The 26198-nt window shown below is 36.6% G+C and overlaps 1 protein-coding gene across 4 annotated transcripts; it reads right to left on the reverse strand.

Annotated features, from left to right (window-relative positions):
* Window positions 1-6379: 6379 nt before the first annotated feature.
* LOC104105002 (protein EMBRYO DEFECTIVE 1674-like) lies at window positions 6380-14157 on the reverse strand. Of its 4 annotated transcripts, XR_011409925.1 has the most exons (11): window positions 13991-14157; window positions 13806-13891; window positions 11752-11896; window positions 9605-9740; window positions 9251-9516; window positions 8761-8836; window positions 8582-8640; window positions 7863-7920; window positions 7604-7683; window positions 6808-6949; window positions 6380-6668 (listed from the first exon to the last, which is right to left on the reverse strand). XR_011409925.1 is itself a non-coding variant. In XM_070181845.1 (10 exons), exons 1-9 carry the CDS (start codon window positions 14063-14065, stop codon window positions 7640-7642), a joined length of 888 nt encoding a protein of 295 aa, XP_070037946.1. In that variant the 5' UTR covers window positions 14066-14157; the 3' UTR covers window positions 6674-6949; window positions 7604-7639. The 4 variants fall into 4 exon arrangements, 3 of the variants coding, with proteins under 3 accessions (XP_070037946.1, XP_009611527.1, XP_070037947.1); XM_070181845.1 differs by lacking the exon at window positions 6380-6668 and having other exon boundaries at window positions 6674-6949; window positions 9662-9740; XM_009613232.4 differs by lacking the exon at window positions 6380-6668 and having other exon boundaries at window positions 6674-6949.
* Window positions 14158-26198: the final 12041 nt, after the last annotated feature.

Below are 26198 nucleotides of genomic sequence, written 5' to 3' on the forward strand. Positions count from 1 at the left end.
GCAATCATGGACTTGTACTCGGTCTCATTGTTAGTTAATTTAGTAGTTTTGATGGATTGCCTAATAATGCCACATGTGGGAGGCTTTAGTATGATGCCAAGCCCGAAACCCTTCACATTTGAAGCACCATCTGTGTAGAGGGTCCAAACCCCCGTCGATGTACCCGATTTTAACAAGAGTTCCTTTTCAACTTCGGGTACAAGGGTCGGTGTGAAGTTGACCACGAAGTTGGCTAGAATTTGGGACTTGATGGCCGTCCGAGGCTGATATTCAATATCGTACCCACCGAGCTCGACGGCCCATTTGGCCAGTCGGCCCGATAGCTCGGGCTTGTGCAAAATATTTCGAAGTGGGTAAGTGGTTAAAACGCATACGGGGTGACATTGAAAGTATGGTCTTAACTTTCTAGAGACGCTTATCAATGCAAGCGCCAGTTTCTCTAAGTGTGGGTATCTAATCTCTACCTCTCCTAAGGTCCGACTTACATAATAAACAGAAAACTGCGTACCTTGCTCTTCTCGAACTAGGACACCACTCACAGCGACTTCTGATACTGCAAAGTATAGGTAAAGCTTCTCATCTGCCTTCGTAGTGCAAAGTAATGGTGGGCTCGATAGGTACCGCTTCAGTTGTTCTAGTTCCTGTTGGCACTCCGGGGTCCAGGAGAAATCGTTCTTCTTTCTGAGTAGAGAGAAGAATCTGTAGCTTTGATCTGACAATCTTGAAATGAATTGGCCTAAGGCAGCTATCCGTCCGGTCAGCCTTTGCACTGCTTTCACACTATCCACGATGGTGATGTCTTCGATGGCTTTGATTTTGTCGGGGTTGATCTCGATCCCCCTTTCCGACACCATGAAGCTGAGGAACTTGCCCGATCCAACCTCGAAAACACATTTTTCGGGGTTGAGCTTCATGTTGTATTTCCTTAGAATTTTGAACGTTTTCTACAAATGAGCCAAATGGTCCTCTGCGCGCAGGGACTTAACTAGCATTTCATCAATGTAAACTTCCATTGATTTACCTATTTGTTCTTCGAACATTTTATTCACTAGGCGTTGGTACGTAGCCCCTGCGTTTTTTAGCCCGAATGACAAACATTATAATAATAGGTTCCATACTTAGTGACAAACAAAGTTTTTTCTTGGTCCTCTGGGTCCATGCTAATTTGATTGTACCCGGAGTAGGCGTCGAGAAAAGTGAGGATCTCGTGGCCGGCCGTGACGTCGATCAAGCGATCGATGCTAGGTAGTGGAAAGGAATCTTTGGGGCATGCTTTGTTTAGATCTTTATAATCTACACACATTCTAAGTTTGTTCCTTTTCTTGGGGACTACAACCACATTGGCCAACCATTCTGATATTTCACTTCTCGAATTGACCCTATTTTGAGAAGTTTAGTTACCTTATCTCTTACGAATGCGTGTTTCACCTCGGATTGGGGTCTTCTTTTTTTGCTTCACCGGTTTGAACCTAGGGTCCAAGATCAGCTGGTGCGTTGTTATCGATGGTGGGATCCCCGCCATGTCTAAATGGGACCAAGCAAAACAATCTATGTTATTAATAAGAAATTGAATGAGTTTTTCTCTGAGTTCGGGGGTCAACCCCGTACCCAAGTATACCTTTTTCTCGGGCAGATGTTCGATTAATATAACCTGCTCCAGTTCTCCGATCGTCGACTTTGTGGCGTCGGTGTCGTTGGGGACGATGAGAGCTCGAGGTGTCGGAAATTCTTCCTCGTTATCATCTATTTCCTGTTTCACCGATTCGGTCGAGACCGGTTGCTGTGATTGCTATTTGGTTCCTCGCCTATTTTTTTATGCTCGACCTTTCTGAGGCCAACGTGGTTGGTATCGGTGTTACCTCATCGACCGCAAACATTTCCTTCGTAGCATGTTGCTCTTCGTACATTATCTTCACGCCATCTGACGTATGAAATTTCATTACTTGGTGTAGAGTCGAAGGTACTGTCCTCATATTGTGGATCCATGGTCTTCCGAGTAGGGCATTGTACCTCATATCGCCTTTGATTACATGGAACTTGGTGTTTTGGATGGTTCTAGCCACATTTATGGGCAGGACAATTTCCCCTTTAGTTGTTTCACTGGCCATATTGAAGCCGTTTAAGACCCGAGTTGCGGGCACGACTTGATTCTGTAAATCGAGCTTCTCCACTACCCAAGATTGGATGATATTTGCAGAGCTACCTCGATCCACTAAGATGCGCTTAATTTGAATTTTATCTAATAGGATCGAAACTACTAGAGCGTCGTTGTGAGGGTGAGAGATGCCTTTGACTTCTTCGACTCCGAATGATAAAGTGCCCTCGGGTGCATAACCTCGGGTTCATTTGTCCTATGTGGTCAGTATCTTGCAGTACTTAAGAATGAGTTCCTGTGGAATATCGACCCCACCGACGATCATGTGAATGATATGCAGAGGTTCCTTCTGTTTATCTCTTTTTCTGGCGTCCCTTTCTCTGAAGTGATTCTTAGCTCGGTCACTGAGCAACTCTCGAAGGTGGACCTCATGAATAGGAGGGCTACATCTTCTCTCAATTGTCTGCATTCCTCAATAATGTGGCCATGGGTGCCATGATACTTGCACATCGAATTCGGGTTCCTTTGGGAAGGTCGGTTTGCATGGGTCTCGGCCACCTAGTATCTTTGATTTTTTCGATCGCCGATACAATGCCTGATGCGTCGACGCTGAAATTGTACTCCGATAGCCGAGGTGCCTCTATAGGATCGGCATATTTATCAAAGCCACTCTTGCTCATAAGCCCCCGAGAATTTTGCCCTCGATCACTCCTTTGATTGTTCCAGGCGATATTGCGTGTTGAACCGTTGTTCATCCGTTCTGCGACGTACGGTTGATATTGGTCTCTGTTCAACCTTTGTTCTCTGTCGATCTCCCTTTGGTTTTTAATAGTTATCCTATTCTGATGCATAGATCCAGACGGAGCTCCCAACTGGTCATCTTCAACCCTAATTTTCGACTGATATCAATTGTGTATATCCGCCCAAGTTATTGTTGGATAGTCAATCAAATTTTGCTTCAGCCGACGTGATGTTATTGAACTTTGCTCGTTAAACCCTTGGGTGAAAGCTTGGACGGCCCAATCGTCTGTGACCGGTGGCAGTTCCATGCGTTCCATCTGAAATCGGGATACGAATCCCCTTAGCATTTCATTACCCTTTTGTTTTACTTTAAAGAGGTTTGATTTCCTTGTTGCAACCTTTATGGCACCAGCATGTGCCTTTACGAACGAATCTGCTAACATAGAAAAAGAATCGATGGAATTTGGCGGCAGATTGTGATACCAAATCATCGCTCGCTTCGAGAGGGTCTCCACGAACTTTTTCAACAATACGGATTCGATCTCATCGTCCTCCAAATCGTTACCCTTGATGGCACATGTGTAAGAGGTAACGTGTTCGTTGGTATCGGTCGTACCGTTATATTTGGAAATTTCGGGCATACGGAATTTTTTGGGGATTGGTTTTGGGGCCGCACTCGAGGGAAAAGGCTTTTGTATGAATTTTTTCGAATCCAGCCTTTTTATCATTGGTGGAGCTCCCGGGATCTGATCGACCCTGGCATTGTATATGTCCACTCTCTTATCGTTGTCTTCAACTCGTTTTGTGAGTTCCTTGAGCAATTTAGTAATTTTGGGAGTGGTCCTCGATTCTTGCTCGTTTGACTTCACTATGGCGGGCTCCGTTTTGGGGGTAATTTCTCGAAGCGGATTGGGATCTGGCCTGCTTTGTATATGAGTTTGGCTCTGTAACTGAGCTATCGCTACTTGTTGGGCTTGTAACATCTCGAAGATCATACGTAAGCTGACTCCGATTTCCTCCATGTTATGGGTGTCTCGATCTACGGATCGAGTACCGCCCTGAATGCTTTTTTCGGTTTGGAATGTTGGTTTGCCTCAAGAGCCACTTGCGAATTGACATCTAACGATACTTCGGCTCGAATTTCAGGTACTTCGATTCGAGCTTCAGTGCCATCGTCAAGTGGCCTTCCGGCCCCGGGTACCAAGTTGTTGGTTTCATCTTGAAGGCCGGCTTCGTGGTCGATAGGTAAAGCCATTGCTGGTTCGAAGTTGTAAACTGGTGTGTATTACAGATTTATATCAAACAATCACTGTTATCCTTAGCCCCACGGTGGGCGCCAAACTATTTACCCGAAAAATCAGATAAAGTTAAATTTGAATATGGTTCTAAAGATATGTGATATAATTTGATACAAACCGTATAGAGAAATAGTAATATCTATGTTCTTGACTATGAGAATGAGAATAGTGAGCAAGAAGAATGAATAAGATAAAGTAAAATGAGCACTAGGGGATATCATTCAATATGGGAAGTCATCTTTTGTTACAGTGTGTAAGATTGCTTTATACTTACAAGGATTCCCCCTTTTATAGTAGAGGGATCCTACTTTATTCACAATAAAAAAAATATATAGTGAAAAACCCATGATGAATTGTCTTTTCCTCGATTCCCGCCAAGATTCTCTCCCTTAGTGCGGTTGTAACGGCTCTTGTCTGCGAGCTCGATACTGGCTCGAACTCGTTATTGGGTCGAGCCCTCGGCTTTGGCTTGAGTTCGACCTTCGGGGTGGGTGTAGCACATTTTCGACCACCCTCACGTTGCCTTGCGGATCGACTTGGTCTTGGGCTCGATAATAGTATCGAGCCGACTCCCCGATCAGTCTTTGGAACTTGAGGCTCGTTTGTACTATCTTCGGGACTCATCCCAAAATCTCACTCTGGTTGCTTACCATTCGGACTCGATCGAACGTAGGAAGGCCGAAATTTATTTCGACCGTATACAATATATATAGTGTGAGCTAAACTTTTAGGATAGAGTAGCCTTCAAGCAACCCTAATCGACTCTTGAGCTTAAACAACATAAATGGACTTGTCTTGAATCGTATGAACTTGATCCAATAAAATTTCATTGTCTACAATTAGCTCACAATATTTCAAGAACAATACAAACTACATCAAATACGCACAAGATATGAGGCAAAAACATACTAAATTTATGTACTTTTAGCCTAATATCACATACTACTAATTACGTTTTTCCCAAATTATTTTAAATATTCTTTACGTATTAATTATGTTAGCTTATAATACTTTTTATGAATTTTTAAACATAAAAATTTCCTTAATATTTTTTAAAGAATTTATATTGAAAAGTAAATGCTTTGACCCAAATACTCCAACCTCTTCATGTAAACTGGGATAGAGAGTAGTTCATTGGGATAGAGAGTAGTTCATTCCAACTCGCTTAATTATATAATAGTTGAAGACTTGAAGATTTCTAAACTAATAGTGGTGACTCTTGATATAATAAGATGTCGATGAACCAATCCATTTACATTTCTATTAGAAAGCTCAAGCAAGGGAAAAGAACAGTGAATGAAATAATACATTGAATTATACTATTTGATCCACTTTGTTAGTGGTAAGAATAAAATTTGGCTTTTTAATAAATTGACAATATACATATATCATACATTAATGCCGTTTATTTTTTTGAAAGAACGACTATTTAAGTTAATTTCTGAAAAAACTATTATGTATCAGCATATATTTGAGAACCAAATGGATCGTGTACCTTTTACAATAATGATTAAAATCGTAGAAAACATTACACTTGGCGTCGATTTTTCGTATGTATTTGAACATAAGATAGTGGATATAGTGATTACACTAAACACAAGGACAGAAACACAACTTCCTATATTTTCTTCCACACAATAAATTGGCAATACTTAAGAGGAGCCACAGAGTGGTCGTTTTCTTGTTAACTCTTTTTGTGAATAGTTATAAATCTTTTTCATATCTGAAAAAAAAAAAAGGAAAATCCTCTGATCCTTACCTGAGGAAAATATGTTTACTTGAAAAATACAAAATTGATCGGTCGGCCGAAACTAATTGTATTTGCAAGCCAAAGAATATATAAAATATGTATATATTTTTTGTATGTGATATATATATATATATATATGTGTGTGTATTTTATCGGCTATTATTTTTTAGAGTGATTAAAATATATATTTGTCTAAGTTTTTTCTTTTTGTTTGAGACTTTTTAATTTTATCACCCACAAGAACTTACAATTAAATTAGATGATGGAGGTCATGATTTCTATACTATTCTTCTTTCATCTTGAATAGTAAATTAGTGGGAATCTCTTTTTGTGGATGATGACGAAATCTGCCAGAAGAAACCAATTAATAATCTTCTGGTTCCATAAAGGGACGGATGTAGGGTAGGTAACACATTAGATTTAAATCGAAATCACTAGCTTTAGCTCAAATTTTGAATGTGTTAAAAAATTCACTAAATTAGTACAAATAATAGATTTTGAACTCAACAAAATAAATAGACTATAATAGAATTTTGAACTCGAATTCATAAAGTTTAAATTCTCAATCTGCCTCTAATAATCGCTTTATAAATTCAATATTTTGCGTATATATAGGTAAAAAAAAGTTATTGTATATGTATAACTTGTAAAATCCCCTTATAATTTAGAGTAGTATTTTCCGAATCCCCTTGTTAGAATTTCTAGCTCCGCCGCTATCCACAAGTTCATGCACCGGAGACAACACGAAGTCACAACATATTTGATGTCACTAATTTGTATCCAACTGCATTTAACGAAGAATTCGAATAAATCAGTAATAACATCTTTCCTCTGATTCCAAGATACAGTACAAGTGAACCTATATGATCATAACTAGTTGCAGTAATGAGTTGCAAAAGAAAGTGTTTTGAAGCTAAAATTACATCAGTCTGAAGCTCTTCTAAGAAGCAAAAGAGGTGTCTGTCAACTGTCTTATAAATATGCATCCAAAATGGCATTAGTTGAGCCTTCACATATTTGTACAAAAATATGATACATTTCCTTATGCCTTCCTGCCGTTAGTTCCTGAACAAAGATTAAGAATAGGTGAGAGCGCGACAACTTTCATCTTGAATGTGCTAATCAAGAAATTTTCAAAATGCTTTCTACTTGGCGTACCAATTTTTTGTTTAAAAAGTTCTTTCCTCTTTTAGTTTAAAGTTAAGAATTTGATCTTCTTCAAAAAAAAAAATTATATGCATCACGACATTACATGCGACGGACCAGTGATTTGAGAGTAACTAGAAGAATAGTAAGAGATCTTGTGAAAGTTCTGGAGTATTAATTAGTAGGATTAATTGTCACTGTTCTTTGAGCCGATGGTCTATCGGAAACAACCTCTCTACCTTCACAAGGTAAGGGTAAGGTTCCGTACACACTACCCTCCTCGTACCCAACTTGTGGGATTATACTGGGTCTCGTCTTTTTCTGCTGCTCTCTTCGTTTTTTATTAGCAAAGTTTATCAGCATGAACTAAATAAAAATCCGCTTTAACCAAATGCATAACTAGATACTACATGTATAGAAGAAATAGCAAAGTTAATCAACTTTCTGGTTAACTGTGATGATCTTTTCAAAGTTAATATTTCCTCTCCCTTCGCCATCCAAACAAATTATCATAGATTGTTAACTTTGAAAAGATCACCTAATTCAAAGCGTTAATGGTGAATAGTCACATACCTTTACATTTCCACTAGCCAAAAGGAGCTTCAACTCTTATCTGCGTTGCCGTCTCTTTCTTGATGGTTCTGATCTACTCACTACAAAAGGCGTAAACACCCATTAGATTACATAAGCAACTGGTACAAAAAACGCTAACACTACAAAAATATTAAGCAAGATCTAATTTACATGTAAATAATAGATTTGAAAGGTAGAAGTGGAAATTTCTTGAAATGAAACTTCTCATACTAAACAAAATAAAGGAATCGTGTAGCACCTATAGATAGATCATCCAGATCCATGTGGCCTTGTTTAATTGCTGCAACCCCGCGATCCTGAAACATATTTGAGGGTAGTTATAAGAAGATGAACCAACTTTGAGATACATATCTCCTAAATACGAGCAAATGAGAATAAGGAGATCCTACCAATTAAAAAAGTTAATCAACTGGAAATTACAGCAAAATTTCACGAGAAGAACTTCCTTAAATGATATTTTCGAGTAGATAATCAATTACTTCTCATGTAAGAACCTATAAGAAGTGCCGAACAGAAAGCATACAGAACAAATAAGTACCCTAGGTTATTCCTCCATAAACTGAGGTTCGCAAATTTCAATGCCTAAAAGACGAAAAATCTGCTTCAAAATAGGCACAGAATCGAGCTGCTAGGGTGGGAGATGCATATGACATGAGATGCCTAGTGCACCAAGCTCCCGCTATGCGCGGGGTCCGGGGAAGGGCCGGACCACAAGGGTCTATTGTACGCAGCCTTACCCTGCATTTCTGCAAGAGGCTATTTCCACGGCTTGAACCTGTGACCTCCCGGTGACATGGCACCAACTTTACCCGTCACGCCAAAGCTCCCCTTCTACATATGACATGAGATGCCTTTGGTAAAAAGAATCTGTGGCACCAGTACAGTGCATAAAATCAGAAGATATCCCAAGATTCATGGCCGAGTTATAAAGGTATATGCAAAAATTTGATGACAAACCGCATCATAGATTGCCATTTGATTGCGCCAAAATTCCATTGGAGGAAGTAGCAATCTCCCTACAGAAATCCAAATGCAGGCAAAAATCACCTTATATATACATAAACATGAACAAACAAAATCCTCTGACAACCCTAAAAAGTGAGAGGCAGAGCAAATAGCTCTGATGACCAATGCACCTGATCTGGATCTTTTAAAACTCGAAGGTTCAGGAGAGATAACTGGAACTGCCTCTTTCTCTTTCTGAGGTGTTTCCTAAGTAAACCAAGGAAAAATAAACAACTTAAAACTAGTCAATATAAAACCAAAAATATTTTCTGAGGACGGAAATTGAATTTAGCAATGATTTTCAGAACCGGTTAACCAGACAAGCTGGAGGGACTTCCTGCCATAGAGGAAAGGAAAGGAAAGACCTGGGACCTATACTCCCCAACTTGGGAACTCAGCTTATAGCGAAGGGAAGGAGACGCTTTTTATACTTTACTATTTAATCAACTAATTGATGTTATTGGGAACTTGTATAGTTCACACTCTTTGGCTCTACTGATGGAAATATAAAATGACACATTAAGCATTAGAACCTGTTAAGCATGTAAACTGGAAGTGCAATTTCATGTTAAAAGAACCAGTAATGTGATTAAGATAACTTTTCTATGAATGCATACTGACATATGTCAATTTTCTCTTTGTGCTTTTTGTGGCGGATGCACTTGCGCTTTTAAAGCGAGTTGTTCTACAATCATCAGTTTGTTCCTTTGCAGTGCTTGTAGAAGTGTTCCTACAATTAAGCTTGGCGGACGACCTCTCTGCTTGTTTTGTCTTCTTTCGTACAATAACTTCACTTGCAATTTTTCCATCATTCTGATCGTCCCTCTTCAAGTTATGTTCTACTTCATACCCTTTTCTCCCGTTATGCTTCTTCAGATCTTTAACCTCTGCATGTTGCAGAAAATGCATTAGCAAAATACGACAAAAATTAAAGCAACTTTCAGACATCCAAATAGGTTCAGAGAGTGAACTTACTTTCTGAACAGGCAGATGGTTTTTCGAAACCAAGGGCATCACTTGCAGCAGCCTTACCTTTAGTTTCTCTTCCTAAGTATTTTTTGTTGAACACCTCCCATTGAGGAGGAAAACCAAAAAGAAACTGTTCGAACACCTGAAAAGAAAGATCCACTGTCAAGAATTGAAAGGATCCATAATTAACCGAATGTCTTTGGTCAACAAATATGCATGCTAAAACTACATCAAACAAAGAAATCACTGAATTCTATCCCTAAGTGTAAGAAACTGCACCAAGTCCTTTAGAAGTATTTCTTTTTTCCAGGTCTTTGCACAAGATGGAAGGGATGAAAAGGAAACCAATTTTGTTTTCAAATAATGTTAGGCTAAGTTGCTCGGACTCGGGTGCGGGTGTCCGATACGGGTGCGGATCTAGAGGTCAGATCCTTCATGATCTAAATTTAAAGATTCGGGGGTACGGATCCATGTACGGATACGGGTGCGGAGATTCGGCTAAAAATAATTCAATTATTTAAAAATAGAGTTATAAAAATATGTCTAAATTATGAGACATTATGTGAAAAACTTACAAGGTATTCCGAGAAGGAAAAAATATTGAACAAGAGTAGAATTTTAGAAGGAGATAAAAGGAAAAGGACTGACATAGAAATTTATATATACAAGGTATTCCATTTTCTTCCGTATCATCCTAGCTTTTGATTTGTTTTCAAAAATCATTGTATCTATCCCAAATTTCTCCGTTGATTTTGGTCAAAGTACCCAAAATCGGTTGACCAGATCCAGTACGGATCCCACACCCATACCCACACCCACGTCATGTCGACGCGGGTGCGGCACTGAAAGTGAAGAGTCCGAGCAACTTAGATGTTAGGAGTATTTGATATCTGAAGAATCAACCTTATAGACACCCTAAAATAGTTGATATAATCATTACAACAAATATTATTAGTACAATGAACTACCTATTTAAGCTTTCATACTTCTCTAAACATGTCTGATGAAAGTGTTCTCTTTTCAACTTCAAGAAAAAACAGAAGTCAACGCCAATTTACAGAAGAAAAGAAGTATTTTGGATAGAGCACACCTGCTCCCTCCCAATTTTTCATTTACTACCTAATCCATAAAGGCCTTCTGATAAATAATAATTTAATAAAACGTTGTATAGTAGAGGAGGTTAGCATCGAGAAACCTTGTTATATATGCTAGAACAGTACCCGTTATACATATACTGAATTAGCTACTCAAAAGATTTGCTTTTGCTAGTTCTCACTGCAATGGTTATTAGCAATCAAACAAATCGTTCCACGTTATTTAAGTGCCAAATACCCTGGAAAGTAAAAAGTCAAAAATCCTAAGTAGACTTTCTCAGCAACTTATCAAATGAATCTCTACATGAAGTCTTGAGAAATCTGCTTCTGAACTACATATGCTACACATACAGTTGCCGCTTATTATTTTTGTACTCCATCCGAGTCTCGAGTCTCCGAGTCTAAGTAAGGCTTCAGTTATGGGGTTGAGACAAATACAAATGCTCAAATGCAGAACAGAAGGGTGGTCCTCTTTGGCTTCATTAAAATATTAACAAGACAATCGCGGAGATCTGTCACATGGAAAAGTTAGTTGGTTATCGGATCCTTCGCTACAGTGAGATATCTAAAAGATTTTCTTTTACTTTTACGAGGATATTTCTTAAAAGGGTTTCGGGTAGGACGTGACCCTTTGCGACTAGAGAAAAAAGCTTTCGCGTAAACTGAAGTTGTGCTTGTCTTTCTCTCTGTCTTGTTCCATACTTTCTGATCCTATCTTTGTATTTACTTCTATATTCTATTATCATTGTGCAGTAATAGCATAGCCCTAACTGAGTATGTTCTTATTTCTGCTATTATTTTATTCCTTTTCTTATTAGAGTCGAGACAAACCACAGATCCTTACTGCAATTAGAGAGAGCATCCATCTTTTTGAATGGTAGTCTAATCAAATAATACCATTACTTGGATAACATCACACAAAATCATCTACTTTGTAGCAAAAAGTGTAGGGTTATATCAAATTCTCATTTTGTTTTGTCCTTCACTGAATTCATAAGCTTCGCAATCAACGAAAAGATTTCGCAGGCAAACAAATATGGTAAGTCCCCCATAACAAACCTCAGATGGAAAACCATTTTCCTCCGAATGAGTTTTGTTTATGAAGCCTTTGAGGACAACGCATATCCCATCGATGGTCTCAAGAGTAAAAACATCAAATGCCTTGAGAATTGGTGCAGAGGAGAATACTCGTAACGCCTGACCTCTACAAAAACATATTAAAGTGATTAAAAACAAAAGGATCTGAGTTCAAAATGCCACTTACTAAATCGGGTGTAACATAAAACTTCAGAAAAGCTGTTTCTTTCTAGGGCCCTATTAATATAAATAAGGCCTTAAGTTTTAGAAAACTCTAGCTTCCCCAACCAAAGTAAACCACGTCCTTCATTCTAAATTACTTAACCACCTTCTTCTTTCTAAATTACTTAACCACCTTCTTCTTTTAGTCAATCTGCAAGTATTCTACTTCTTTTTATGCAATTGCAGAATTTTCCATTTTGACAAACTCAAACTACAAATCAATGAAGTTGAAGATCATTCCTGGTCTTAGCCCGTTTTGTTTGCCTTAGCGTTAGATGTGCTGACGTGACACATACAAGGGGAGGTGCCATGGTGTATGCTGTGTGCTGATGACATAGTTCTGATTGACGAGACGGAAGGCGGAGTTAACGCTAGGTTGGAAGTTTGGAGACAAACGTTGTAAAGGTTTCAAGTTGAGTAGGTCAAAAACTGAGTAGTTAGAGTGCAAGTTCAGTGATGGATGAATGAAGAAGAAGTGGAAGTGAAGATTGGTACTCAAGTCATCTCCAAAAGAGATAGTTTCAAGTATCTTAGGTCTATTATTCAAGGCAACGGGGAGATTGATGAGGATGCTACTCATCGTATTGGAGCGGGGTGGATGAGATAGAGGCTCGCCTCGAGGGCTTTGTGTGATAAGAATGTGCCACCTATACTTAAGAGCAAGTTCTACAGAATGGTGGTTAGACCGACTATATTGTGTGAGGTTGAGTGCTGGCCCGTCAAGAAGTCCATGTCCAGAAGATGAAAATAACTGAATTGAGGATGTTGAGATGGATGTGTGGGCATACCAGAAAAGATAGGATTAGGGAATGAAGTTATTAGGGACAGGGTAGGAGTGACATTTGTGGAGGACAAGTTACGGGAATCAAGGTTGAGATGGTTCGGGCATGTGAAGAGGAGAGACATAGATGCTCCGGTCAGGAGGTGTGAGGGATTGTTCATGGCGGGTCTGAGGAATGGAAGAGGTAGGCCTAAGAAGTATTGGGGAGAGGTAATTAAGCAGGACATGTCATTGCTTCGGCTAACCGAGGATATGACCCATGATAGAAAGGTGTGGAGGTCGAGGATTAGGGTTGTAAGTAGTACTAGGACTATTTCTGTATTATCTTAGTCATGGTTCTTTATTATTACATGTTGTGTCATTCGCGCTCGTTACCGTATTACATTGTTGTTACCATTGTTTGCTACTTGGTTGCTTTATCTTATCTCCGCTATTCTTTGAGCCGAGGGTCTATCGGAAACAGCTTCTCTATCTTTATAAGATAGGGGTAAGGTATGCGTACACACTACCCTCCCCAGACCCCATTTATGGGATTACACTAGGTTTGTTGTTGTTGTTGTCAAACTTTCATTTTCTAATCTTCACGCCAGTCAGTTTGGTCAAGAATATTCGGGAGAACTATCCTTAACAGGTCCAAGGTGACCAAGAACATTGCATGACCACATAGTAAAATCCTAAATCCCAAAAACCCAAATATATATATTGCAACTGAACTCTGAAAAAAAAAAAATTGAATCTTGAAAAGGAAAAAGAGGGAAAATTGCATGACCGCATAGTAAAATCCTAAAGAAGCAGAAGGATTCAATCCCAAAAATTGAATCCCAAAAACCCAAATATCTAAAACAACTATAAATTGCAACAGAACTCTGAAAACAAAACCAAAAAAAAATAGAATCTTGAACAGCCAAAAAAGAGAGGAAAAATTGCATGAACACATAGTAAAATCGTAAAATACAAAAACCCAAATATATAAAACAAGTATAAATTGCAACAAAACTTTGAAAGCAGAAAAAAAAAAAAAGACAAGTTTTACTCTCGAGAAGTGTGGCCAGCAACGGCGAGAGTCCTTCCCTGAGAATCAGCTTCAGCCCTTTTGAGCCACCAATCTTTCAGACAAACCTGTTTTGTATGTCAAGCAAAAAAAAAAAGATTCAAAATTTATGGAACCAAAACGAGAGTCATTTTTAGGGATTGTGTGAAGTAGATAATAGTACTCACAGTTGGCTTAAACCCAGATTTTGATGTCTTGGGTTCAGAAGATTCGACCCTTTTAGTTGAAGTTGAAGATTCCATTGCACTCTCCTTTTCCTTCTGCTGCTTCTTGCGCGGGGCATTGGATTTTTGGTATACGCTTTGTCCCTCTACTTTCTGTTTCCCACGTTCCTTTCTTTTTAAACTAGTAAATTCAACCGCGCGGTGCAAAAAATCTTATTAGGTATACACATAAACTTATTAATCTTTGGATATAAATATGTTAAAGATTCTTTTTAGTTTTCAAATCCAAATAGATTAAATTTTAATTTCAAATTTTATTATTAAAGGTCGTGAAGACATTAACAATTTACAAAATAGTCTTGTAATTTTAATCGAGATAAAGCAAATAAATATTCGTATACTCAAGCAAACATTAGTTCTAAATATTGATTAAATTTATATATAAATAATTTTACCAGAATTAGAATTTATAAATGTAAGTTCATATTGATCTTACTAAATCATGTGGTCGAGAAACAATTTTATTATTAGTTCATATAGATTACTCAAGACCAATGACCCTTATATCTTTACATTGTTAATTTTAAGTAGTAGTTTCTTACTTTCTTACCTTCAAACGATACAATTGTTCCCTTGCAGTAACTATTGTGTCTTTTATCTCCTACATATTCTTTAACAATGATTGTATCCCCTACGCTTTGATGAATTTCCCTTCTAAAATTTGAGTGATCTTTCTCTCTCTCTTATATTTGATCTCTCAGTTTCTTGATTTATATACATGTCAATAACAAATGGTAGTTAATCTTCCAAACAAAAGTACACGTGGGCCTTTATTATTTTTGAACTTGTAGGTTATAAATGTTACGACATGATACAATGCCTATAGCTAGGTTAAATAAAATTTATTTCTATTGTAATATTAGATTTTAAGTTGCATTTCAAGCATTGTTAAGTTAATAATCCATTGTTAATTATTTTTATTGATTGCGACCGTAGCTTAAAACTACAAAATCTTAGGTGAATAATAATAATCATAAAGTGAATAAACAAAATTTTATTAGTATTGATGAGCTTGGAAAGAAAAAGAATTAAAGTATATTGCAAAGATCCACATACTATAGAGGTGTTTGGCTTCGTCAAATATAATGAAAAAAAGAGAGCGATTTTTCTAATAATTTGGTGAAAAATAATTACATGAAATATTTCATCTCTGTATATGATAGGAATATAGAAGAGGATCCTTGACATGATTGATCATATCCTCTAGTTTTTTTACTTACATAGTTTTAACACTTCATCTTTATGTTATAAATATTGTATGTATATTATTAAAAAAGTATGATATTTACATTTACATTTCCACTTCCTTCCCTCTCTATGTTCTATTATTTATTCGGTATTTTTAGATTTTTCCTTTTTTTGCCCATTTTTTCTCTTTTCTTTTCCTCCTTTTCTGTTTACATGTAATTCTTTGTCTTCTTCCTCATCTTGCAATCTGCCACCTCATCCTTCCCATTCTTCTCTAATCTATTCTCTACTTCAAAAAAAGATTCAAACATTTGTTCATTTTCCTCAATGACTTCTCATAGGGTCATGCAGTTTTAATACTCCACACCCTTTTTATAAGTTAAAGAGTAGAAAAAAAACTGAAATTTCATGTCGAGCACCATCCTAACGCTTCACAAATAGAACTTCAGAGGAAATACTCCGAGCTTTTGATCTTTGGTTTATTGAGTTCCTTGGAGAAATAAGAATTAGTTCTTAATTTGTTAGATTTTTTAATAATTCGTGTTGACAAAAAAAGGTCAAATCCACAGATGTATTCTTACTTTTTTTTTGTCATGACTAATAAGGTTGTAAAATGCGAATTGTTTCATCCAATTCCACTTTATTTTTTAAAAAAAACCATTAACCTAATATTTACTCACTGTAAAAATAAATTAGGAAGTATAATACAAATCCTCAAAAAGCTTTATAGATGAATGTAATCAAAATTTTGATTCTTCAATTTATCAGTCTGGAACTATAATCACGAAAAAACTTCTTCATTTACTCACCTTCAGAACATGTGATCTCCTCTGTAACTTATATATATATACCCTTTTTTAAATTGATAGATTGAAATAAGTTCTTACAACCGTTAAAAATTTTCATTACCTTTCTCTATTACAACAACATAATAAAGTTAAAGTGCATTCATCATAACATATAGATAGATGTATATGGATTTTCCTCAACAAATAACTTTTCATGAGAGGAAAAAAAATTGACTTTCAATACTTACATGATGAAAATGAGGGACCAGTTAAGAAAATGAAAAAGTTTTTACAAGATGTAAATAGATTTTGGAGTAGTCCTCCTTCCGAGACACTAACACGAAGTTTGTTTTGAAGAAAGAAATCTGATGATACCTAGCAGTTGTAAACTTGAGCAGGGAACCAAAACTTGTCAGATTCAAAACCAAGATATATGACTAAATCAACATGTGGGGTATGTTTTTTGTTGATATTACTGCTATAATTAGATCTAACTAATGAAATAGGACAAAACTGAGAGAGTTGAGTCATAAAACCTCATAAGGTTGGAAAGATACAATTTAGTGACTAAAAAAAGAATGAAAGATATGTTATAAATAGAATTATATTTAAGGTGAATATCTATATTTTAGAGAGATTTTAGGGATTTTACTTGGTGGCTAAGTCACTCTTTCCCTATAAATAGAGGAGTCTTATTCCATTGTAATTGATCCCAGATTAATAAGAATTCTCTCTCCCTACTTTTCTCTACAATATTCTTCTTCTTCATTTATTGTTTCATAACACATTATCAATACGAGACTCTAACCAATTGAGTGAAAGCTTTGGGATTGAGTATAATGATTGCCAATTGTTTCATGAACTTCCTTAATGATTAAATTCTCGATTTAAAGTAAGTATTTTACTTTAGTTTTCTCTTTTGAATTCTTGAAATTCTATAATTTGATTTTAAATACAAGCAAAGACAATAAATTTTGATTATAACTCTAATAGAGTTTGTAAGAAATTATAACCACCAAAAGTGATAAAATTTCTATGTCTTGCCATGATCAAATTCATGTATGATTGTGAGCACAAGTGGAAACTCGTCCCATTGAATTTGCTTCATTCTCATTCCCTTAAGAGAATGTGATAGCATTATGTGATAAGTTTGAAAGAAGATAAAATTATTACCATAAAGATATCAATGGATGTGGACGTGAAAATAGACGAAATTATAATCGTCATCATTGTGGTAATGAGAACAATAAGTATTCTCAAAATAATCCTTCACTATGTGAAAGTACTATTTGTCATCGATTTAACATGAGATTTTATAAAGCACATATAGATGATTATGGTCAATTCATGATGTGAATGTGGCAATATGTGATTTATGAATACATATTCATTTTTGGAAGAATATGAGTGTGTTAGTGGTATATACCACACTCACCTCTAGAAGGAGGTTTGAGAGAAAATAAGAAAATAATATCATTATTATGGCATAAATGGCCATTGGTCACGTACTTATTATACGCCAAAATATTTTAGCAATATGATTATTAAAAGACAACAGTAATGCAAGAAACAGATTTTGCATATAATTTTGACCATAGCCATAATGGTATAACTTTCTCTTTAAAAGAGATATTCACCATATGGATGTTGATGAATATGTGGTAGTACAAAATTAATTGAGAGCTCTGGAAGAGCCAATTATTACTATTTTGGAGGAACAAAATTGATTATCAATAAAGCATTATGTTGTAGTAAGTCTCAAAGAAATTTATTGAGTTTCTAAATGTTACGACCCGAAATTCTCACCGTCGTGACCGTGATGGCGCCTAACATTTCACTTGCTAGGCAAGCCGGTGTTAGAAAATCATTAAACCAATTCTTATCCCATTCAATAAATAACAGCAATTTAGCTAAGGTGAAATATAATGAGTGCGGAATAATATAAAGACTGCATTAATTACTACTACCCGGATCTGGAGTCACAATTCACGAGCATTCTAGAATTCATTACAAGTAATAGTGTGAAAGAAATACAACTATTTGGATGAAAGAAACAGTAAAACTGAAAAGATAGACGGGCACTTCAAGGTTTGTGAACGCCGACAGATCTACCTTGAGTCTCCGGATAGTGGGTCCAACAGCTAAAATCTCAATCAACTCGAGCCAGTACCAAAATCTGCACAGAAAGTGCAGAGTGCAGTATCAGTACAACTGACCCCATGTACTAGTAAGTGTCGAGCCTAACCTCGACGAAGTATTGACGAGGCTAAGGCAAGGCACCTACAAATTAACTCGTGCAATTTAACAGGGTATCTACAAATAACAGTAATGAAGTGCTAGACAAGAAATATCGGGAGGGGGAAACATGATGGGGGAAATACGAAATAAAGAGCCACAGTAGAGTAAAAACTGGAACAACCAATATACTATGAAATCAACAGGAGCGCGAATATAGTAAAGGAAAAATGCACGACATCACCCTTCGTGCTTTTACTCTCAACCTTACCATAAAATCAATAGAAATAGCACGTCATCACTCTTCGTGCATTAACACTCACAATATGGCACGGCATCACCCTTCGTGCATTAACACTCTCCCTTACCATAATGCAATGAATAATTAACAACAGGGAGATAGAACAACATGTACAAGCCTTACTTTAACATTCGGTTCAACAATATAAATCTCAACTTTGAAATAAATACTCAATTATCACCAAAAAATTCGTAAACATGATAAGAACGATCAACTTAACAACACTAGTCTAAATACGTAACAATTAGGCATAGGAAAGAGACAATATAAGAAAAACGGGAGAAAACAGGAAAAACAGGTAAATTGGCGACGCATAAGTACTCGTCACCTCACATATACGCCGCTCACATGAATTTCACATAACAATTAGTCTGGAGTTCCTAATTCACTCAAGTCAGGGTTAGACACAACACTTACCTCGCTCCGAACGCCACTTAATACTCAATCACAACTTTTCCTTTAGAATTCACCTCCAAACCACTCGTATCTATTCAAAAACGATTCAATAATATCAAATATTGCTAACGGAATCAATTACATTGCATAAATTAAATTTCCCAAATTTTCCTCCAAAAAGTTGAAAAATTGACCCCCGACCCGCTTGGTCAAAACCCGAGGTTCGAACCAAAATCCATTTACCCATTCACCCCCGAGCCCGAATATATAATTGGTTTTGGAATCCGACCTCAAATTGAGGTCTAAATCCCCAAATTTTTAAAATTCCTAGTTTCTACCCTAACCCCTAATTCTACCATGAAAACTCTAGATTTTAGGTTGATAATTCATAAAATGTAATGGGTAATTGAAAGAAAATATTTTAGAATCACTTAACAACACTTTGGGGAAGAAAATAACTCTTGAAAATCGCCTCTAACCGTTTGGTTCTTGGAAATGTTGAAGAAATGGCTTAAGTCTCGTTTTGATTATGTTTAAGTGTTGGGCAACAATGTGCATCGCGTTTGCGAGGCCACTGTCGCGTTCGTGAAGAGCATTGGCTGCCAAGCTTTTGCGTTCGCAAGACAGTGTTCGCGTTCGCGTAGGCTACCCCCTCTAGCCTTCGCGTTCGCTTGACATTGCTCGCATTCGCGATGAAGGAAAGACTGACTCCCCCTCCCCCCCCCCCCCAGTGCCTAACACTACGCATTTGCGATGAGCTTGTCGCGTTCGCGAAGGGTAACGCCCCCATCGCTTCGCGTTCGCAAAGAAGAAAATTCCGGCCTCATCAGTTTTACTCTTCGCATTCGCGAGAGTACCTTCGCGAATGCGAAAAAGGGCATGCCAGAACACCTGCTGCAGCAAAATACTAGATTTTCTAAGTCCAAAACATCCCGTAGCCTATCCGAAACTCATCTGAGCCCTCGGGGCTCCAAACCAAATATGCACACAAGTCTAAAAATATCATACGAACTTGCTCGCCCGATCAAATCGCCAAAATAACACCTAAAATTACGAATTTAGCACCAAATCAAATGAAATTCTCAAGAACACTTTAAAATTCCTATCTTCTCAACTGGACGTCCGAATCACATCAAATCAACTCTGTTTCTCACCAAAATTCACAGACAAGTCTTAAATATTATAATGACCTTGTACCGGGATCCGGAACCAAAATACAGACCCGGTACTAACAATGCCAAACATCGATCAATTCTTAAAAGCAAATAATTTTCAGACTTTTAATTTTCATCAAAAATTCATAACTTGAGCTAGGGACCTCCGAATTCGATTCCGGGTATACGCTCAGGTCCCATAATTTGATACGGACTCACTGGGATCGTCAAAACACGGATCCAGGCCCGTTTACCAAAAATGGTGACCGAAGTCAACTGAAATCAACTTTTAAGGCAAAAATTCTTATTTTCATTAGTTTTCAACATAAAAACTTTTCAGAAATATGCCCGGACTGCGCACACAAATCGAGGAAGGTAAAAATGAGATTTTAAAGGCCTAAGAGCGCATAATCGAGTTCTAAAATATAAGATAACCTTTTGGGTCATCACACTAAAGTATTCACAAAAGCGATTGGTTATATTGAGACTATAAATAAAGGAAACCTTTGATATGTTATATTACTACAACTTGTAGCGGTTGATATGTATGTGAAAAGCTACCCGTTTTATTCTTCAGTTTGTACTACACAAACAAAAAGAATGCCACAATGAAGTAGAAATTTATTGGTATAAAAACTCGTATCATAATAAACTTGGAGTTTATTCATAACTGTGCATGTCATGATGTAAACCTGAAGTTTACTAATACATACAATGTTATCAAGCATGGCTTATTGAGCAATCTTGATTTAGATGCGTAAAATAAATGAGAATTAACATGGGTAAGTGTTGAAGAAGATTCTTTATGAATTCTCTTGTTTTGCTTGTTCTCGCGATTATTATACCAACTAAAATTGGGATTGAATCCCTTGAATTTTGGAATTTATCAAAGGTGAATATGGTCCCATTCACATGCCATGTAAACCTTATAAAGATGCATCTATGAGATGGTTACATGTGCGATTATTATTAACCTGAAACCTGTTGTTTGCGAGGTAACTGCTCAATAATTTAATTTAGAGCATAATTTCCAGATTTCCTATTCAAGACAGGTCATCTAAAGTTGGTTTATATCATAGTTGCTTTAGCAAAATAATTTATTGAGTGCCTCTACTTAATAGTTAAACTATTGCTTATGAGAACAAAGTTATCTATATTAGTTTGAAATACGTTTTACACGAAAGTATATTACATTCTCCCCTCACAAGTGGTTCAGGGTCAGGAACCAAATAATTTCATCTTATTATTGTTGATGTGCGGTGTATATTTTGATTAACACCATAATGAACAAAGATGAATTCCCAAAGTTGAGGAATCAAGTTAGCTTTTCTAACATGAGGGGGAGACGGGATAAACAGTTGAGAAAAAGTTGTTACACCCTATGAATACCTAATTTTTGTACTATTTTAACATCTCCTAAAGTCATTAGTGTTTTGTTGCTTTAATTATATTTCCCATTTTTTGTGTCTTTGATTGCATATTTCCTATCATAAAAATAACAAAAAATAGTTCTTTCTTTATTTGTGCATTTTAGGAATTAACTAACTATTCAATTGATGAATTAATCTAGTTAATTGATCATTTGAATAAGTTACTTAATTAATTTATTTGTTTGTGTAAATTTAGTTTAATAAGTAGGATTAAGAAAGAAATTGGGCCAAATTTGAAAGAGAAAGTGGCCAAAAGTGCAAGATAAGGGGCTGCCTTTGAAAGGATCCGGAACGACGTAGTTTTGCCTCAAAACTAATTTCATTAAGTGACCCAAGATCAAATCTCACCCATTGATCACCCCTTGATCTAATGGTCCATATTTGATCTCTCAAGAGGTATTTAAAGCCTAAAAAATCTGAAAATTCCCTCATTTTCCCCATAACTTTCTCTCTTCTCTCTCTCTCTCTCTTCTCTCCGCCGCCGCCGCCGAAAATCACCCACCGGCGGCGGACCACCTCCAAACACCTCCAAATTAACACCATATAATCTCCACAACCTCCTCTTCCCATATCTCCAAACCAATTCCATCAAAAAACCCTCAAACTCCTTAAATTTTAGATCTAAGAAACTTTAGCCTCCACTTTTTGGTCCAAATTCTTGAAGCTCCGGCCAACATCACCCTACAACACATACATGAATGGATAGAGTTTCACGAGACCTATCTTTTCCTACCCATTTCACCCCCAAAATCCCCGTCGCCGCCGGCCCGCTCCTCGCCGCCGCCACGACTCCACCGCCTCACCACCGCCAAAATGCCCTGAACCCCCATTTTAGCTATTTTTCGACTCAAAGACACTCGTTTCTTTTGGCGAGATGCTGAAACACATTTTGTTCTAGCATCTACCCGAAAGAAACATGCGTTTCGGAGTCGGGTAGTCGCCTTTTAGCATCTCCGGCGTCTTCTCGTGGCTCGAACGGCTTCTGCATACTTGTTAGGTATAATCGTCCTCTCTTTAATTAATTTCTGATTTTTTTTTATTTAGTAGATTAGTTTCTGATTTTTATTTTTATTTTTTTTCTGTTTTGATTATTTCTTGTCAATTAGAGTTTCAAGTTAGGTTTATTTAATTAGCTATCTCTATTTAGTTTAGTGATTTGTTAGATTCGTTATTGATTTAAACATGATCTTTAGTGTATTAGTTAAATCGTTCACTTAGTTAGTCGATTATTTAGTTGTTGTTAGTCGTTGTCCGATTGTTAACGATGCTCGTTCTGTTTTGAGCATTAGTTTGTGAATTTAGTTGTTTGTTTAGTAATTAGTTTGCACAAATCGAATTCATTCCCATCAAGATGGTTTTAATACCTAGTTCAATTACGTTTTTAGTCTCGTCTATGCTTTGTCAGTTCATAGTTGTCCAAGTTTGATTTGTGTTGAGCAAGTAGTTTATTGTTGATGGTTAAAATCTGAAGTTTAGTTTATTTTATCACAAAATAGGGTAATAGTAGCTTACTTTTACTAGTAGGGTGGCTGAAAGGATATTTTTTTCTCCTTGCTTCTGACACAGCAGATTTTCAGGTTGTCTTTTCACCTTTGGGACAGACCTTGAACAGTGTTTAGCACACATAGTCAGTCTGTTGGACAGATTTGTGGTGAACCAAAATCTGTCCAAAAAATCTAACTTTATTTGCCTATTGAAAGAGCTGTTTTTCTCCTATAAAAGGGACTCTCTTACACTTAGAATGCAGAGGCCTACTCACTGAAAAGGGGGACACTCTATTACACACTCTATCTTATATTGAGATACATCTTGGAGAGTTGCTTAAAGATATATATCTTTGAGAAAAATCAGCAGCTTAATACATATAACAAGGTGAAATTTCAGAGTTTTGTGAGAATTATTTGAGTGCAAAAACCTCGAGAAAATAGAAAGATCCCTTAGGCAATTTGTGAAGTTGATAGCTACCAGTTTCAAGCATCTTTGTTGAGTTTTCTGGGTTGTCTTAACACTTGAGTTGCTGTTGTTTCTACTGTATTTGCTGCTGAGTTTTTTTGTTGTTGCTGCACTGCTGTATTTTATTATTCCACAAATCAGATAACTTTCAAATTCTTATATTGCAGATTCTTGATGATAATAAGAAGAATTTGATCCCGGTTTGGTTGATGGAACATATTAGATCTGATTTTGTTTCAAGATGAATGTTATATTAGTGTTATCATCATGTAAATCTGTTAACAATTAGTTAAATTATCGTTTTCTTCTTTATATATGTGATTGAAATTGCATTTTGTTAAGATTACTTAGTTTAAGAAAAAGATAAAGACCCCACTTTTAACCATGTTTGTTTAGTTTGGGCTCTTTTTCGTGAGTTACTTTCATGATTCATGTATAATTATCTAAGAAAGACTTCTAGCTTCAAATGTATTGATGCTTTGAATTATAGTCAACATAATGTTATACTTAATATAGTTCTTCTCTTTAGCATTGAAGTATTACCGTTTTTTATAGTTTTATATTTAGTCGTGGTTTCTATGTTGTTAATGAGTGTAGTTTGATTAGTGCCATGATTGGTGTAGATGAGTAAAAATATTATGTTAGTCCTTAAGAAATAGTTGGTTAAGAAGATAAAAGATAATAATTGGCATGTAAGTTTCTTTTATGAAAAAAAAAATTAGTTTGGACATCAATGTAAGAAGCAATTTGGGCATAGAAGAATACTTGTTATTTTGTGTTGTCTTGGTCATCAAGGCTCTTAAGCAACATGGGCCAAATAAGCTAAAATTTGTAGGCCCAATGACAATAGAAAGCAAGATGGGCATTTTCTTTAAAACTAATAAATTATCTTTTGTTAAATAAAATAAGTGACCCAATACCATAAAAGTTTAGCATAAGCTTACCCGGGTTTAATGTCTTGCATTAGTGAAAAAATTGTTTTTAATAATAATTTTTTTTTCCAGTCGAACAAGTAATAAATAAAAAAGAAGCGCTTTTTAATTAATTTAAGCGATAGGCAATTTTAGGCACGTTTGAGATGTAGACCATGTGTTCATACACGGTCCTTGGTCGATATGTTTTTTAATAAAGTAGTCATGTGTGCATTTCCGCTCCTTGACTTTTCAATATTAATTGTATTTAAACCATGTGTACCGACGCGTTCTTTGTTTTAATACATATAATCAAATAAGGACTTTGTGTGCTTGCACGCTTCTAGGCCAAGAGCAAGAATGTAGAAGAGATGACGTGGGAATCAGAGGAAGAAATGAAGTCTAAATACCCCCACCTATTTCAAACTGAAGATATGGTTCGAGATGGGACGCTACAACATAGCTCTATGTAGGCTAGCAGGTCATCAGGTAAGCTTTTATTTTTCACTTTCAATATTTATGATTTACGGTCGGTGAGGCAAATTGCTGCTATTTATAAAGATTGGCCATGTGTGGCATGCATAGTATGTTTCTGGCTACGTGCAGGTTGGTTTTAACCTAGTGTACGAAGGATACTCTGGAAAAAGTTTCCAAAGTCTCCAAGAGTAAACATTCGAGGACGAATGTTCCCAAGGGGGGAGTGATGTTACACCCTATATTTTCGTATGTAAAAATGCGTCGTAAGCAAACTAATGTAGGACAAAAAAATGAGATAATATTTAAAAGTATATAAAGTAAGTTAATCATGTTACCTCTGAGGTTACAAATATTGAAGATCATGAACAACAAGTACAAAGAGGGTTGGACAGTTCAGAAGCTAAAGCAATTAAATAAAACAATGTTTCATCGAAAGTCGACAAGTTGGGAATGTTATAACATGTACCTTTGGGGTGAGACTAGGGTGATTAACATGATAAAGAGATTATGTTATGATTTATATTAGTCGTATTACATCCGTGTGTTATGTTTTTAAGTCAAGCGAGTTGTGGAACAAAAGTCGATGAAAGTCATCACAAGTTACATTCATAAGTTTTACTGAAACTTTGGGTCAAATGTAACTGCAATTTTCTCCCAATATACTTAGAGTTATGGTGTGTTCCACACATCAAATTAAAGATCTATGAGTCTATTTTCCAACGCATTAAACCATTTGTCAATACGACATCGGAGTAGAGAGATATGTGCATTTTTGCGATACTGCGCAAGCTGCTAGGTGACAAGTAGGTGTGTCACCTACTTGCTTAAATGAAAGCCCAAAAATGGGCCATTTCGGGTCGTCCAAAGAGGCCTTTTAAGGGCCTATTTTCTTCATATATTAGACTTAAAATAGAGCATAATAACCAGACATAAGCTCTGCAAAGAATCCTCCCAAAAATTTCCCACAAACCCTAATTGATTTTCTCTCCCTTTCAAGTTCCAATTGGAGGTAAAACTTAGAGTTTGAAGAACCAAGATAGGAGCTGAGTTATCCAACAAATAAGGTGAGTTTACTGCTCTCTTTCATCCATTTTTTCTGCTGTAAATTCATGGTAAGTCGTTCTATACTTGTAAGAACTCACGGGATGGTGATCGGAAGCCGTGAGTTCGAGTTATTCACTTGTAGCGGACTGTTTTGTGGACTGTTTTGTGTTGCTGTTGGGCTGCGTGTTTTATTACTATTTTGTGGAGTTTTGGAGGAGTAAGGGGGTTTATAAACACCATATAAATGTAGGGTGGTTGGCTGGTCGTTCGTCAT

The sequence above is a fragment of the Nicotiana tomentosiformis genome, chromosome 7 (genome assembly GCF_000390325.3).
Source record: "Nicotiana tomentosiformis chromosome 7, ASM39032v3, whole genome shotgun sequence".
Lineage (NCBI taxonomy): Eukaryota > Viridiplantae > Streptophyta > Magnoliopsida > Solanales > Solanaceae > Nicotiana > Nicotiana tomentosiformis.

What these genes read in the sequence shown, in the direction of transcription:
- LOC104105002 (XM_009613232.4), bottom strand. Translation starts at nt 14,065, where the DNA reads ATGGAATCTTCAACTTCAACTAAAAGGGTCGAATCTTCTGAACCCAAG. An exon ending in GCTGGCCACACTTCTCGAGA is followed by an intron (nt 11,897 to 13,805) that starts GTAAAACTTGTC and finishes ATGTTTTTGTAG; the next exon opens with AGGTCAGGCGTTACGAGTAT. An exon ending in AAAATGGTTTTCCATCTGAG is followed by an intron (nt 9,741 to 11,751) that starts GTTTGTTATGGG and finishes CTTTCTTTTCAG; the next exon opens with GTGTTCGAACAGTTTCTTTT.